At 42.3% G+C, this 16107-nt stretch overlaps 1 protein-coding gene across 1 annotated transcript in view; it reads right to left on the bottom strand.

Annotated features, from left to right (window-relative positions):
* Positions 1 to 2020: 2020 nt before the first annotated feature.
* Positions 2021 to 16107, bottom strand: part of LOC120502676 (glutamate receptor ionotropic, NMDA 3A-like) — a 67238-nt gene continuing 53151 nt past the window's right edge. The window contains 3 exon segments of the mRNA XM_039710273.1: positions 2021 to 3452; positions 5985 to 6058; positions 6791 to 6955. Of these exon segments, the coding sequence (XP_039566207.1) occupies positions 3116 to 3452; positions 5985 to 6058; positions 6791 to 6955 (576 nt within the window). The 3' untranslated portion in view covers positions 2021 to 3115.

The following is a 16107-nucleotide window of genomic DNA, read 5'->3' as shown; positions in this document are numbered from 1 at the left end:
AGTGAAAGTTCATCAAAGGCTCTTACACTATTCATTATATTGGTGAAAACATTCAGAATATAAGAGTAAAGCCTTGTAAATGATAAAGAATCCTGAAAAGTGAGAAGGAACATGGCATCCTGCCTTTCCAAGGGGTGCCTGGGCTGCTGAGAGTTCCTGCCATGGTGTAAGTGCTGTTAGAAGGGATGAGAGTAGAACCCACTCCCCTTTCCCCGGAAGTTGCTCCCAGGATTATAAGTTCTGGCAGCAAGTTGGCTGAAGAATGGTGTAGTAACCTGCTGGTAGATTTTGGGGTACAAATGCTTCTTCATCACAACCAGGACTTGTCTGCATCTACAGCAGCAAGAGTTCCTTTTACAGCTGTGAACAGCAACCTGAACTGAACAGCCCCAGCAGAGCTACAAAGCCCCTCTGTCCATCCCCACTCTCTCTTGTATCACCTTTACTGAAATGAGCCTTGTGTGCAGTCTGCCCAAGTTGTTGTCCCTCTGCACCTGGCAGGAAATGGATACTTCAAACAATCTGCATTCGTTTCACAGAGAAGTTTTGGAAACTCCTGTCCTCCCTTAGCAAGAAAAATGTGTTGGTTTTGTTCTAAAGTAATAGCTTATTTCAAGCTCATTTCTGAAATAACTGGGTTTCTCTGTGCTTTTAATTAAACCACTGAGAAACGGAATGCATGGAAATAATTGAAATTTATCAGGACTAGTAAGTATTGGGGTAAAAAAGTAAAGCAGTGATGGTATTCTTTATGAAAACATTCTGTAAATTTAGTGTCTTAGACAAGAAAGAAAAGCCTCGTCTCCAGTCTCCCGTGCATCTTCTGTCACAGCAGATCCTCCCCTCTGCCACAGTCTGCAGGCACTGGTATGCCTGTGCTACTCCCCTTCTCACAGAAACCCACAGCAATCTCCTGTCCCCAGGGGATCAGGCTGGAGCAGTAGCTGAACAGGAAAATAACATGCCAAAATATGTCTCTGTTGGGCAGCAGTAATTTCAGTCTTTTCTGAAAAGGCACAGTTGGTGGTGCAGTCGTTCAGAGCAATCCCTAATCTGCATTTGATACGGAAGAAGCCTCTCAGACAACCACCAGAAATAACACTTGCTTAACAGTAGTTACTAGGTGGTTGACATTTTTCTATTTATATTTTTGCTTTTAAATGAAGTCAGATTTGTTGAAGGATTTGGTGTGCAAAACATTTTTGTTTAAGATATGATTAAGATTTTCAGGTTTTTTTAAAAATCTGCTTCTGGGCTCATGTGTGTAGAGATAAGGGCATAAAAGCCTTGATAAAAGTACTTACAAAATTGGACTGAAATACTTCTTTCCTAATGTTTTAATGAAAAGAGCAATATTCATCTGTTCTAAACAAGTGATGTTGGAGGTCATGAGGTACCAGCTGCTACACAAAGAAAAAGCTCTTTCTAGAAATTTGATTATCTAAAGGGGGGAGGGAGGGAGGGGAAGGGAAGGCAACAAAAGTAACCTGAACGGGTAAGGGTCCATCGAGTTTGTCAGGAATGTGGGGACATCCCAGATCTATTAGACCCACCAAGGTGCAGGCCTGTGGATCCCACTTCCCAGTTTTATGTCCTAATTTCTCTCCCCTTTGTTACTGCATTGGAAGGAGCAGACACACAAAAGCAGAGAACAAGTCCTCAGTAGGGAACAGACAATCAGGTCTTGAGGCCAATTAGTCCAGGTCTCACTGTGATCAGCTTTTAGCACTGACACAGAGGTTTTAATATACAAGGACTTTTCAAAGGTTAGAGATGCAAATAGGTAGAATGTCTTCCTCAATCTACCTGCAGCCTTTGAACTTCACCTAACAAGAACACCCCGGGCAACATTTCTGCAGGTGACTGGAGATACAGGGAGGGTAAAAATTACTTTGGTGACTTATCTGGGAGACCAGAGTTAAGAGTCAATGTTACAAACTTTCTTTTTCTCTGTAATACAGAATGTGTTGGGAAATGGTTTTTAAAAATTGGTAGAAACCCTATTTAAAAAACACAGTCAGTTAGGTTGATGCAGTGTTTATTCAGATGCTGAACAGCTTACCCTTCCTTCCCCTCATCACCCAGAAGGGAGTAAGCTCCATTCAGTACATTGCCTCAGAAACCACAATTCTCATTCTTCATCCACAGAGTGGTTTTGGTGACTGCTTTTGGTATTGATGGGACTTTGATATCTGAATAACTCATGGTCCAGAGCCCCTTTAGTCAGCTCATCTTTGAGAAAGGACCTTATTGTCATCGTAAGACAGACAATATTAAGGGAGTAGTTTCACGCTAGCAAATATTTCACTTTTTGAGGTAAATACTGATTTACAGTAGTGCCCCCTCTCCCTTCTCATCCTTCTCCTGTGCCACTGTGAATCCATCCCTTCACCTGTCAGTGCAGTATTTGCACAGCTTCTCCCTGGGAGGGAGCGGAAGCCCAGCCTAGGCTCACACGCAGACAGAACTGGTGGTTTGGTTTTTGCCAAGTTATTTTAAGCTGGGTGAGTTCCTTCACCACAGGCTCGGAGCAGCCACACCTCCAATTTGTGCTGACAGAGCTGAGGGAATGGTGTGTGGTGGGTTTGACATTAGGAATTTGTCTTGTGAGCCTGTGCCAGGAGGGAAGGGACTACCAACACAGAACAGCACCTGCCGTAAAGAGGCATCCATGAGGAGCCTTCACATGAACAGAGACTAGACCCACACAGAACACAACAAAAAATGTACCAACAAAGGGACATACGCCAGTGAACAGTTTAAACCTTTTTTTCTGTATCTTTTTTTTTTTTTAATTAATGCACAGAAAGGGCTAAAAAAGTGAAACCTCACTGTATTGTCAAGTGGAGAAACGAGGAACTCTCATTGGGATGCTCCTTGTCTCTCCAGTCCCTTGGGAATGGCTGGTGTTTTCCATGAGAATAAGAAACTTGCTGTGAAAGGAGGGGAACTCAAGAGGGTGGCAGTGGCTGTGGGCTGCTGCAATTCTGCTCTCCGGAACAGCTTATTGCCTGGTTTATTTTTGCACCCCTTTCTGGCATTACAAAAGTGTGTTACAAATTTTACACAGGAAGGGGAGAAAGGAAGAAAAGGGGAAGGGCACAGATATGCTGGCCTAGGGCTCTGCAGTTCTGTTTGTCTGTGCATACTCTTCCAGCTCTGATTTCCTGTCCATGGCAAGTTGCAGCTCCTGCTTGATGATTTCGATCTGCTTCTCCAGCTCTGTCAGCTCTTGCAGCACTGAGGTCCTCGCAGTGTTGAGGGACTCTGCTTTCCCGTTGGTGGTTAAGGAAGGCGGAGTCTCTCTCCTCCCCTGTGGCAGGGAGATGTCCTGGTGCTGATGGATTGTCACCTCATTTTGCCCCTCATCAGTGCAGATGTATTTTTTTCGGTGGCAGTTGCTCAGGCTGGCTGTGTTCCACACCGCTTGCTGGCTATTCCCCACATGGGCCCTGAATAGAAAGAGGAGAGTTAACACCACATCAGAGCCCGCTCTTGTGTGTGTGCAGACTTCCCTTGTCTGCTGTTACATGTTACATAGAAATATTATTCTTTTATCCCTGGAATTATGTTTTCTTGCAAAGCACAAATCATGAATGTAAATAACCAAATTTTTGTGATTTAACCATAGCAGAGGCTATGTAATGAATGTAATCCTCCCCAAAACTTTTTTTCCGTTATGAAATTACTCAGCTGCAGCTCAGGAAAATCTGAGTCCTTCAAAGCCTCTGAAAGCTTTTGTGGTTTCAATGTGCAAGTTTAGTACAGTGTTAGTGCTTAGCGTGTAACTACTCTGCCCTGACCTGGCATTTGCTCTCATGGAGAAGGAAAGAGACTTCCTAGAGCTGCTGTGGAGAGCTGGAGGGGGAAGCTTTCTCCTTCAGCCTTGAAGTCTTGTTGGGGAGCTGCTTGTGCTCTGGGAGACGCACACCAATGATATTTATCCAAGCCCTGCAGGTTCATTCTGGGTCTGGGCAGTTGATTTTAACAATTGCCAGAGTCCATAGTTAGCACTCCAGTTTCACCAGGTCAGTAAAACCATTCACAACTGGGTTTCCGATGCTGAGCAGCTTTTGTAGCTTTTGATGACCTTAAGAAACCCAACAGATTTTCTGCCATGAGGATACCAGCAGTAGCATGATGCCAATTTTTCCCACCTCTTTTCTGTATCTTTGGTGCTTCTAAGAGTTCCTCAGGACCCAGCAGGAATGAAAGCACATGTGATAATGTGATTTGAGAGCTCTGTGTTGCGCTGATGCCTCAGGTTTTAGCTTTTATGTTTTTTCAGATTCTATTCTGCTTTAGTGTGTAAGTCTATGCTTCATATTAGAGGATAGTAAGCTTGCTTCACAGAATATGTAAACAAAACAATTCCTTTTCTAGCTGGGGACCAAGGACAGCTGATCCAGATCTCAGGCCCAAGAGCATAAATAACGGTAGACCAAAGAGAGAAAACCAAGAAGGATGGGACTTCATAGGCTAAAGCTGTAATTGGACAATTAGCTCCAATATGCTAGTGGACCAAAACTTATAAAAGTGTGAGACCCTGTGACCTGTCATCCATTTTTGTGGCCATTTTGGGTTGTGCTGCCCAAGGTGGATCTATTTGAGGCCTCTTAATAAATACCTACTTTATTCTTTAGCTCCATCTAGTCTCTGTTCTAGGTCAGCCTTCACAAGGCGTCAGTGCCTTGCCTCATGAGTGTTCATGACAAGCTGGACAGCCCACTCGTGGCTCTGTTGAGTTAAATTCATCCCAGTTCTGTGCAAACAGCAGCCCCAAGATGCTGAGAAGAGCAAGGACAATGGGTGGGTGTGCATGCACACAGCCGGGGCTGACTGCTGTGTGGGCAGAAGGTTTTGGACTGCTGTACATCTTCACTCTCCCAAGTTGGAAGATTATGTGCATGGATCTTTTTCTAAGCCATTGTCTGGGGGGCTTATGCACCATCTCCTCCTGTTCCATCCAGCAAGGAGGGTGCAGCATGAGGAAACATTTTGCAGCATTCATGGCCTCTTCTGCTGCACACAGATCAAAAGCCAGGAGTGGCTGTGTGCAAGGAGGCTCCATACATGGTGTTCTTTGATAAGATGAACAGAGGAGATCAATTGCAGGCATTTTTAGACACTTGTGTATATAAAGGCAGCCTAGGAGCTTAGAGATGCTTACTCATTTATATTTGCTGCCTTTAGCAGAGGAATTTCAAAGAAACACAACATACATTAACATCTGTAAGTTTCAGTCAGGCCAAACATCCAGTAATTTTCTGAAATACTTTTTGTATTCTATACTCTGCGCCTGAACTTCTCTGTAGAACAGCAGTGCTGCTGTCTGTGTCCTTACAAAGTGCACCAGTAGGGTTGAGTTGCTGAGCATGTGCACAGTTCCATGCAATGCTTTGTGTTCCAGGATGTTCCTGTACATCCCATTTTCTCCTCTGCAGAAGACACATGCTATGAAAACAAGGCCAAGTTGTTACCAACTTTTTTCTCTCTCAGGACTTGTTAGACAATATTTTTTCAAAGGACTGCATTTGCCTCTCCTCACCTTTCTTATTTCTCATTCTACAAAAGAGGAGAGCTGAAGGAGTTTCAGGCATGTGAGTACCTGATCTGTCTTTCCATCTAAAGGCTCTGCCTCTCAGAGCCCTGGTTACCGGCCAGTGCTTTGGCACAGGAGTCATTCATTCCCTAAACTTCATTCCCTAAACACAAGGGCAGTGGACTTCAACTGCAAAGCCTCTCTTTGGAATGGGAGGTTTTTATTAGCTGTATACAAAATCATGAAAGAACAAGATTTCTAGATTTAATACTAGAAAAAATAATTAATTTCTGCGTCCCACATTCGTCACTTCTATCTTGTTTCCTTTTTTTTTTTTTTTTAATTCTATTACCTTTGGGCATAACTATATGTCCAAACAGAAAGCATTTAATTTCAAAGTAATTTTTATAGTTTGTGTTTTAAGGCATGGAGAACTTCCTACCTCTTTTCTACTCGTTTTTTCTTAGGCTGATGTTTTTCCTCAATAAATGAACTGTTCAGAGCACGATGTAATCTCTAGAGGAAAAAGAGGAGTATAAATTAGTAAAAGTAAGATTAAAAATGGCTCCAAAAATAGGTAATTTGGGCTTTGTCTGATGGACTTGAGGATAAATTATTTTGCACATTGAAGGATACAAGCAATTGTCTGTGCTTTGTCATTACAACAGATTTATTTTCCTGTACTTTCCCAAAGAAGGGTAAGCTGAAAGGTTGATTAATAGTTTGGGAAAAATCCTTGGTGTGAAATTAGTTTTAAAAGATTTCTTCCACTGTGCTGCTTTAAAGCAATGGAAGTTCTTCCCTTTTGTGCCTTTTGCTGTAAAGTAACTTCTTCCTTTAGAGCAAACACCCAGAGCAATTCTGTCTCAATAGTTTCTCTAGAATAATGAGGGAGGTTACCCAGCATTTCCTGCATGCCTCACAGGTTTGGGAACCTGTAAGAGCAAGATAAAATGTTCTGGTTTGCCAGCTGAGGATAACAACACTGTTGCTTCCATCATCTAAAAGAGCTCAGCTATGAGGCTACAAGCGCAAATAGAAGGATCTCTCTGTAAGCTTTGCAACTGAATATTTAAATAATTTCCTCTGTGCTTCCCATTCCATCCTTAGGTCAGCATCTTCAAGTTCCAGAAGCTGCTGTCACCATACAGATGCCATCAGTGCTCTTACAACATTTCATACCTAGTTCTTGTCCAGGCTTTCTTAGTCAGCCACACAACTTTCACAGAGTCCTGTCAGAACACATACCTGACTGGTATGGAGCCAGTACTTCATCTTGGATTTCTTCTTGATTCGTGGCAGGACCAGTCTGTACACTATGTGTTCCCCAATAGTGGTGAGAATGGACAAACCAAAGCCAACGCATAGCATCACAAAGAGCCCTGAGAAATGCTTTATCCCCATCTGCAGTGTCTGTGAATAAAATCAAAAGGGAAAGCTAAGACAGGACATTGTTAGTGTGCTGAAGCAGATGCTTTGTTTTCTCATGTGGAAATGTGGTCCGACTGAATACAGAGTGGTGAAACAATGCAGAATATTATGGATAGAGTTCACAGCAAAGCCTTTCTGTGCTGCTTGGTGATGAGTCAGAGCAAAGGATCTGTCCTAGGAAGAGAATCAGCCAAATAACAGGGATTTTGAGCCATTCCCCTAATGGGGTGGACTGTTAAACATGTACAAGAATACGGTGTTTGCAGTGTCTTTGCAATTGTAAAAGCAAGTACTGCTTGATAGAATGTAGTCAATGAACTGTAAAGCAAGTCCTTCATCAGCAGTGAGCTACTGTTGTATGAGTGTTCATATTTTCAGGGAATTGATTGTGAACTTTCCTTTTTTGTGCTTTACCCTTGCTGGAGGGTCATGGAGAAAATATGAAATAAGTAGCACAAACATGGCACCCCTCCACTCCCTACATTAACAACACTGAAACTGTCTTTGTTAGGAACTCTGACTGCAACTATGGAAAACAGGAACACTCACAGCTTTTTCTGCCAACCCACCCTTTTCATGTAGGATAGGAAGCCTTTAATTAATTTGTCTTATTGGCATTAATCATGTTTGAACACCAAGAAAGTGTGTAGAGCAGAAATCTGTACCACTAATACCTGCACTGCAATGTGTGGGTGAGGTATACATGTAGTAACTTTATTGTCAGGCCTTCATATCTAAGTTTATAAATCACTAAAAACCCTTTTGAAAAATTACTGGCCACAGATTACTATGGAAGTATTTACATAGGAATATAAAATCCAGTTATGTCTTTCTATTAAACAATGTTACTCGCCAAGTAAATTAAAAAAAAAAAAAGAGGAGCAGAGTTTGGGAAGAGTTGTCTGTCACCTGCTGTTTTGTGATGGTGCTACCCTGGACCTGTTGTGTTCCTTGTGTTCATCTGCTCCACGGGTTGGGGGTGGGGATTGTGCTTTATTATGAGTATTTCCATACGTTGGAAAAAGAAACAAATTAGTGCAAAGGTACATCACAGAATATTTGTGACATCTTGTTCTAAAGTAATTTTAAGCCACAGAGTTCATAACTGATGAGTCCACTAAAGATGAGGGCTTGGAAGTCCCTCTGTGCGCTTTGGTTGTGTGACTGTGAGCTGTATTTCTCTCTTCTGGTTTGCATATTTGATTTCTGGTTTGCTTACTTCTGCTCTTTAGAATACAATGGTATGAGATAGCATTCATGGTTTTTTTTACAAGAAAAGAGCTTCAGCAATCTAGCATAGTGTGAACTTTTCTATGCTGGCACTGGCAATGGACTCTTTTTTGGGGATCCTCTGCCAAAATCAACCTCCTTGTCCCAAAGGACACCCAGCAGAACTTTCAAGATGATAATTTTTTGTACCAGTGAATAAACACTTCAAGGGTGTTGAAGGGTCTAATGGAGGTGTAAAAGCAATTTCTAAAGAAACTGCAGCCTGGAAACTTTAAGAAAGCCATTGCAAAGTGGCTCTGGGGTAGAAGTGTGTCAGAGTTTTGGCACAAGGGTTTCTTTTATATGGAAACTGCATAAATTCAACCTCAAGGCAAAACTTGCCTCTCCACATCACAATTTCTTACTGGCCTGCTGTCTCGTAGTTTGTCCTTTCAGTTAGGGACAAAGGAGGGTGACACAGAGATTACAGATGGTAATGCTTTACACTGTTCAAGCACCAAAGTTTTTGACTGTAGGTCTGGCAGTGAAGCCCAACTTTTAATCCAGGTAGAATAAAATAAGAATGAGGTCTTTTTGTCAGAGGCCTCAGAGATAAGGCCTCAGTATGGCCCATCTTTTAATTTGACACATCTGTAATTATCGGTAAGAAGCAAAAAACCCGCTATCCCAAATCGCTGAACACCTGAACACGCTGGTGAAAGGTGCTTTTGCCAGTTCTCCAGGAAGCTCTAATGCAAATCACTCCCTTCCCAGAAAGGGTATTCAAAGGCAAGTATGCAGCAACTGAGAGATGCAGAGCTAACAGTAAACATGAGAACAAGCAGAACAATAATTAAAAGGTTATGTGTTTGCTCAGTCATCTGAGTGATGAATACACTTATCTACCGATGTTCCCAGGCTCCAGCTCTTGGATGTCACAGAGAGTAACAGCCTATGGGTGGTTCTTGCCATGGGAACTAGGTTTAAGGTAATATCACGAAACCCTAGCTAAATCAAAACAATAATAAAAAGCACTATTGCAGTTGTGGTTCCTTAATGCCTGCGGTCAGTGTTTGGTGCCACTCCAGCACTGCTGCAGAAAGTACACTTGGCCAGCTCCTTACATGAAAAATACCTCCCTCATCTTCAGCAAAACCTCTCTGATTTATGCTGATGAGGGTCTGGCTCCCTGTCCTGTCAGCTCTGCAGAATTGTTTTCTGCCTTCCCTGGAAGCAGGTGAAAGAAATTGCAGCACTGTCATCCCAGATGGGTTTTTCACCTGTAATGGATGGCTTTTGAAATTGTCCCAAACAAGACATCTTTTCCCAGCAAAGGAAGTGCCAAAAAAAAGCATCAATAATATTTCAACTAGCAATGAAGAAGGTAATACATTGGAAGAGCTGCACGATAAAGGCTGCACTGTAGAAGGAAATTTTTAAGACTAAATTAAGGGGGAAAACAACGTAGGGGAGAAATAATTAACACAGTGTGGAGTGTATGGAGTGATTATACATAGCAGTATCAGCACATTCACAAACCATTGTAAAATGGCTATTTATCAGCTGTCTGTAATTATTGTAGAGACACACGTTAAATAGTAAAGGAAACCCTTTAATGGAGGCACCTTTCATTTTCAACCTCTAATAGAGGCTCCTCTCATTAGAGGAGCAAGCTCTAATACTTATTTTGTTGCTCTTTTATTCATTTTTAGGTGCATACATAGACTATACATGGAAAGAGCAGGAAAGAAAAGGTTTATCTGCCTTACTGCTTTCCTCTCTGCTCAAGATGTAGGGGCCAGGGGAGTGGGTGTGTGGGTCAGGAGTGGCAACAGAAAACAAACTGATGGATTTCTCTACTGCAATATCTTATTTTTGTTTCCTTTTATTTATTTTTTTTAAGGAATAAAAGCCCACTGTGTGGTGTATTCTGTATTAAGATATGATAAAAATACAGTCCTTGCTTGTAATCATAAATCCAGGAGGTAGTTCCCTGCATTTTAGGAGAATTAACTCAGTTATGGCCATATAATGGTTCTGGAGTAATAAGCAGTGTAGTCAATCCTGTGATAATTACTGCTAATGGGTGCTAAGCATAACAGCTGCAACAGCCTCCAAGTTGTTTCCCACTGGCAAATTGGGAAATTGGCATTTTCTAGACATCTACACATACAAGAGAAGACATGTGTGTTTTTTAACAATACATCCTTGAAGACACTTTTCCAATTTATCAACCCATATATACACTTGCTATCTGAATACTTCCTGTTGTTTCCACTCTAGTTATATGCCTTTTTTCTTTTTTTAACCCTGTATGGAAGCAAAGGGATGCAGAGAAGCCAGTCTGATATTTGTGTTCAGTTTGGAGCAGGCAGCAGAGGCAAAACCAGCACTTAATGATTTCAGCATTTGTTTTCCTGGGAAGAACTCCTGTTTTACTTCCTACTACAGGAGACTGTAAATGCTTTACTTTCCCTGGCTGCACTGAATAAGTCATCAAATACTCCTGTGGTCCAACTTTCATTGATTAGAAGCTTGTAAAAATTCTTGTGGATAATCTGCAAGTTGACAGCACACCGCAGATATTGATGCTACACACTGCTGAACCCAAGTACTAAATATCGATATCGTGTGTGTGTTAAATATAATAATAAGCTGTATTTTCTTGATTGCATTTTCTCTGTAAGGATTTTAAAAAGGTTTGCTGATGTTTGGAAGTTCACTTTTGCAGCACCTCTGCTGATAAGGAATTACTAGGGATAAATGAATACGAAGGGTAGGATAGAATTCTAAACTCATTTACACATGTCAGTAGGCTTGTGAAATCCTACTGATGCTGCTGCTTTTATTTAGGCAGCTAAGTGTTATTAAAACGTGTCCCCCTCTCCATATTGTGGCATTTTTTGTAGATGCAGAGAGACTTATTTTTAGGTTTGATTTTCGTTCTTATGGCTTTCTGTACTCTCAAAGAAGTAGCAGCTTAAAAATAACACATATTTAGTCTCTTCAGGGGGATTATCCTTAGCAAAGACTGATAACCATGGCTTTAGAGTTTCAAGTGACAAGTTCAAGATACTGTAAATACTGTCTCATATTGGCAAGACACATTCCTTTCCCTGCTTGTTGTGAAGGCTTTTGCACAGAGCTGGAAAAACACTGTTTAGTAATAAATGTTTTATTTGCTACTCATCAATTTTCCAAGCCCTGTCAGTACCTCTTCAGACAGTCACCTTGTTCTTTTGTTTGTTTTCAGTTTCAATGGATGAATCTAAATCTTTCACTCATTTGCAGGACACATCTTCTCCTGACTCTGTTGACAGAGTCAATACTCATTATCTCCTTCCTGCAGGACTGCTGTGCAAAGTACTTTCTTCTACAGTGCATGTCCAGAACCCACTGTCTCTTCCCACACTGAGATGACCCCTTTTCAATGCAACATTTGTCACTTTGGGAGAACCTTTTTGGAAACATTCCCCAGTTCCACCTCTCCCGCCCAGACAGTATATGTGCAGACTGAGAAAAGTGTTTTGGTACAGCAGAACCTTTTTCCCCTGTTCTTTGTGTTTGTTTTTCATGCTCTGGCAACAAGGTGCTGTGAAAGGTGACTGATGGGCAGCTGCTATTTATGAGCCCAGGGCAGTTTGTTTCCTTTCTGTAAGTGACTGCATGGCCTTCCCTTGACACCTGCAGTGCACCAGGGACAAACATAAACCAGAACTTCAAGGTTGGAAAAGTCACTGTTGAGTTGTCAGGTGATGGATGTAACAAAAAAGGAAACTATTGGTTGACCTTTAAGGGGACTAGGAAAAAGAGCAGAAAGGCACAATTTTCTGGATGACAACTGGGTGAAATCATGGCAAGATGAATGAGGCACTGTCTGATTGTGCCTCTTGAGTGATGCTGAAGCCAAAGGTCATCAATTCAGGCAAAAGACCAGAGCAAGTTCCTTCAGAAACTTGAGAGCTAACAGCCATCAATGGATCCCACCACTGATGGGAGATGAAAAGAGGATTTAAAAGACCTACAGATGTGGCACTTAGGGACACAGTTTAGTGGTGGGCTTGGCAGTGCTGCATTAATGGTTGGACTCATTGATTGTAGAGGTCTTTGCCTACCTAAATTATTCCATGATTCTAAGATGAAAGGATTTTTTTTTCCTGTGTGGCTGGTCTGGATCAGATGGAAGGCTGTGGTCAGGAACCAATCCCCACTGTTACGTGGACCTGTGCCTCAGGCACTGGGAGGAGGTTCACAGCACTTTGCTTTCCTCAGAATCACCACTTGTCAGGATTAGTTTGGGCTGGAAGGGTCTGTGTGCTTTCATATATTGTTATTTTAAATGTTAGGTTAGATACCATTTGTGTGAAGCATCAGCAAGTTCTTGATATTGATAGCTGGGATAATGGTATGCAGCAATATATATAATTTTTTTTCCAGGTGTTGTTTGTTATTTGACTGAACTGCCAGTCAACATGGAAATCAGTCTAAGTTCTAGAGTTCCAGCTGTTCTGTGACCAATATGAATATGAAAGGGAGAAATACAAACCTTTCAAGTGAAACAGAAGATACAGTGTCCAGAGTAACATTTTTTAAAACATAGCTAAAAAGCTGTGAAAGATTGTGCACACTTAATTAGCTTCTCCAAAAGCATGGACCAGGAAGGGCTCTTCTTTTTTGTACTGTCTTGATAAACTCTACCCTGGTCATCACTGCCTGCCCTGAGCAGCCAAACCCACTGACTACGGGCATTTTTCCTTTCAGGGGTACCCCTGCCTGCTGCCCCGCTGGCCGAGTTCCAGAGCTGCTTTGCAGCCAGGAGCAGAAAATTGCAAAATTTTTGGTTCTCAAAAATCACAGACTCATGGACTGGTTTGAGTTGAAAGGGATCTTTCAAGGCCACCTGGTCCAACTGCCCCACAATGATCAGGGCCATATTCAATTAGAACAGCTTGCTCAGAGCCTTGGATACCTCCAGGGATGGTTGGACACTTTCAGGGATGGGACATCCCCCACTCCTCTGGGAAACATTCTGCTCACTTTCTGATTTTCCACCCTCTTTGTAAAAACCTTCTCTCTGCAGTCTATTCTGAGCTTGGGTGGAGCTAATGGGATGGAAAGGCAAGTCCCAAGAGCCTGGCTCCTTCTGAAGAGGCACCACTGAGGATAACAATAGGGTAGAGGAAGAGCTGAGTGTACTGTATGCAAAATAAAAACAGATTACATTGATTATGCCCAGATACCATGTACAAATATAACTCTGTCAATCCCTCATCCTTCCTGCACCATGTTCCACCATCAGTAGGGAGCTCAGCAATATGGCCACAAAGGCATTCCTTTGAAACTTAAACATGACAATTTTAAACCAAGAGTATTTCAGCAATATTGCTAGAGGCTAACACTCACCAAGAACTGCCACTGCCACCCACAATTACCTGCAGTGGAGAGGGTAAAGTGAAATTCACTGCAGTGCTCTTTCCAAGCCTGATCTAGGTGCATGTTCCATAGACCTGATCCAGTGGGTGATGGTCAGGGTCAGATGCCTTGGGTAAGTGGTTTTGCTGGAGAAGTTGATACAAAACAGCAGAGTCAAGCACTTCTGAGCTCTGCAATATCAGAAAATAAACCATCTTTATTGGTTTACCATCTAGAAGAGTCACTGAAACCTTCCAGCACCAGGCTGAATAATTTCTTTCCAGGACAACTTTGTTTTGAAATGTGATTTAGAATAAGCAAAGTGCTCATCCACTGCCAGATAGAGAGAGATGGGAAGAGCTAGCAATGAGTTCTGCCACAGGAAATATAATTTCCCAGTGTAAGTAAAAAATGGTGAGTAGGAAGATGGATCTCAAAAAAATCTATAGAAAAATAAACGTCAGTGGGCAGGAGTGGCAGGTGGATAAGAACCAGGCACAGCTAAAGAGGTAATGACCAAAAGGGATGATGGATATCCCATCAATTTAAAGGCTATACTGATCAGTATTTCACCTATATATATTCCCATTTTGGCATGATTACTCTTGGTCAACAGGTGCAGCATGTCACAGACCAAATCTATCAAAACAACATAGAGGAATAAAAAGTCTTACTCTTGCTGTCAAAAGGCAATTGCTGGGTCTCACTTTGGTATATAATCCATGTGAATGACTACACACTGAGAAGCTGAGACTTTTTCAAAAAATGAATCATCTGCTTCTGTGTTGAACATTGTCCCGTCTTCAGTGAATCTAGAACACTACTGTGACTGAGTGCAGGGAATGAAGTTACAGAGATTTTTGGGCTGTACAGGAGTAAATTATACAAACCAACACTAAGGTAAATCCAAGACTAATTCCCATGCTTCTTGCTGTAACAGTGGGGAAGAACCTGTACTTTGGTGAGTGTTTGCTGCTTCGCTGTTAAGTTTAGTAAATTTCTCCCAACTAAGAAATCACACATTCTAAAATCTGTAAGTTCCTGGCCAAAAGGAATGGATTAAGAAGAGGGGATGCATGTGGGATATGCATTAAAAATGAGGCAACTCAGGAAAATGAAGGTCTGGACTTAGCAGAGCTTACCCCACAAATGGCACAGACTTGCAAGTAGTATTCTGCTTCTGCACACTTTCTGATTGCATAAGGACCTTTCAGTGACTTTTTATTCACAGAATCCTAGAATAGTGTGGTTTTGAAGAGACCTCACAGACCATCTAGTTTCAATCCCTGGGCAGGGATACCAACAACCAGACCATGTTTCTCCAAGCCCTGTCCCCCCTGGCCTTGGACACTTTCAGGGGTGGGGTAGCCACAGTTTTTCTAGGCAACTTCTGTCAGGGCCTCACCACCTAAATGTTTGAATTTGTCCTTTTATCTCCTCTCAACCTACCTCTTCCAGTCTAAAGCCATTCCCCTTATCTTCTTACTCCATCTCTTGTCCAAGTCCCTCTTCAGCTCCCCTGGATCCCAGTTAGGCACTAGAATGGCCTCTAAGGTCTCTCTGGAGCCTTCTCGTCTTCAGGTGAACACCCCCAGCTCTCCCAGCCTGGGTGCAGAGCAGAGGCCCTCTGATCACCTTTGTGGTCTCCTCTGGATTTCCTCCAACAGTGCCACATCCTTCTTATGCTGAGAATCCTGGAGCTGGAAGCAGCTCTGCAGGTGGGGTCTCATCAGAGTGAGTAGAAGTGCACAATCACCTCCCTCACACTTTTAGTGATGCAGCCCAGGACATCTTTGGCTTTCTGGGCTGCCAGAGCACATCACCAGGGCATCTTGAGCTTTTAATCCACCAAGGCCCCACATCCTTCTCCCCAGGGCTGCTCTCAATCTGTCCTGTATTTGTGCCCTGCCTGTATCAGGGCTTGGCATTCCCCCAACCCAGGTGCAGGCACTTGGCCTAGTTGCACTCCATGAACTGTCCTTCAGTTCAGACACCTGAAGGAACTTGTTGGACTTTAGTTTCTGAACAAAAACTCAGTTGTGCCTGTTGAATTAGTGCAGCTGAAGACTGAATAAGGACTATAGTCAGACAACCAGCCTGGGAGCAGCTACACCTGCCCTTCTTTCTGGACTTCACATGGAGGTTATACTCAAAAGACTTCATTACATTAAAGCACAACATGCTTTACATGGTGTAAACATGGTCACAGCTCCAGCTGTGACCCCATGCTTAAGGTCTCCCTTAAAATCCTGTGGTTAAAACCTATTCAATAGTGGAAAAAACCCAAAGGAATTCCATGGAACTATTCACAGGGCAAAATCTGACTTTTCTTTTCAGACTGGAGCTGATTTTTGCCCCACTTCCTTTCCCTTTCTTGGTAGGCCTTGAGGAATATTGTGTTGATCATGCACCTCTCTTGATAACATTTTGAACAAGAAACCCCATATATGTACATCTATTTACAATTTTTATAGGTAGGTATTACTTAGGTTCTAATACTTCTGCAGCCCAGT

The sequence above is a fragment of the Passer montanus genome, unplaced genomic scaffold (assembly GCF_014805655.1).
Source record: "Passer montanus isolate IOZ18808 unplaced genomic scaffold, ASM1480565v1 scaffold229, whole genome shotgun sequence".
NCBI lineage: Eukaryota > Metazoa > Chordata > Aves > Passeriformes > Passeridae > Passer > Passer montanus.
The sequence above is the reverse complement of the archived record's forward strand: the minus strand, read 5'-3'. Positions and strand labels throughout refer to the sequence as shown.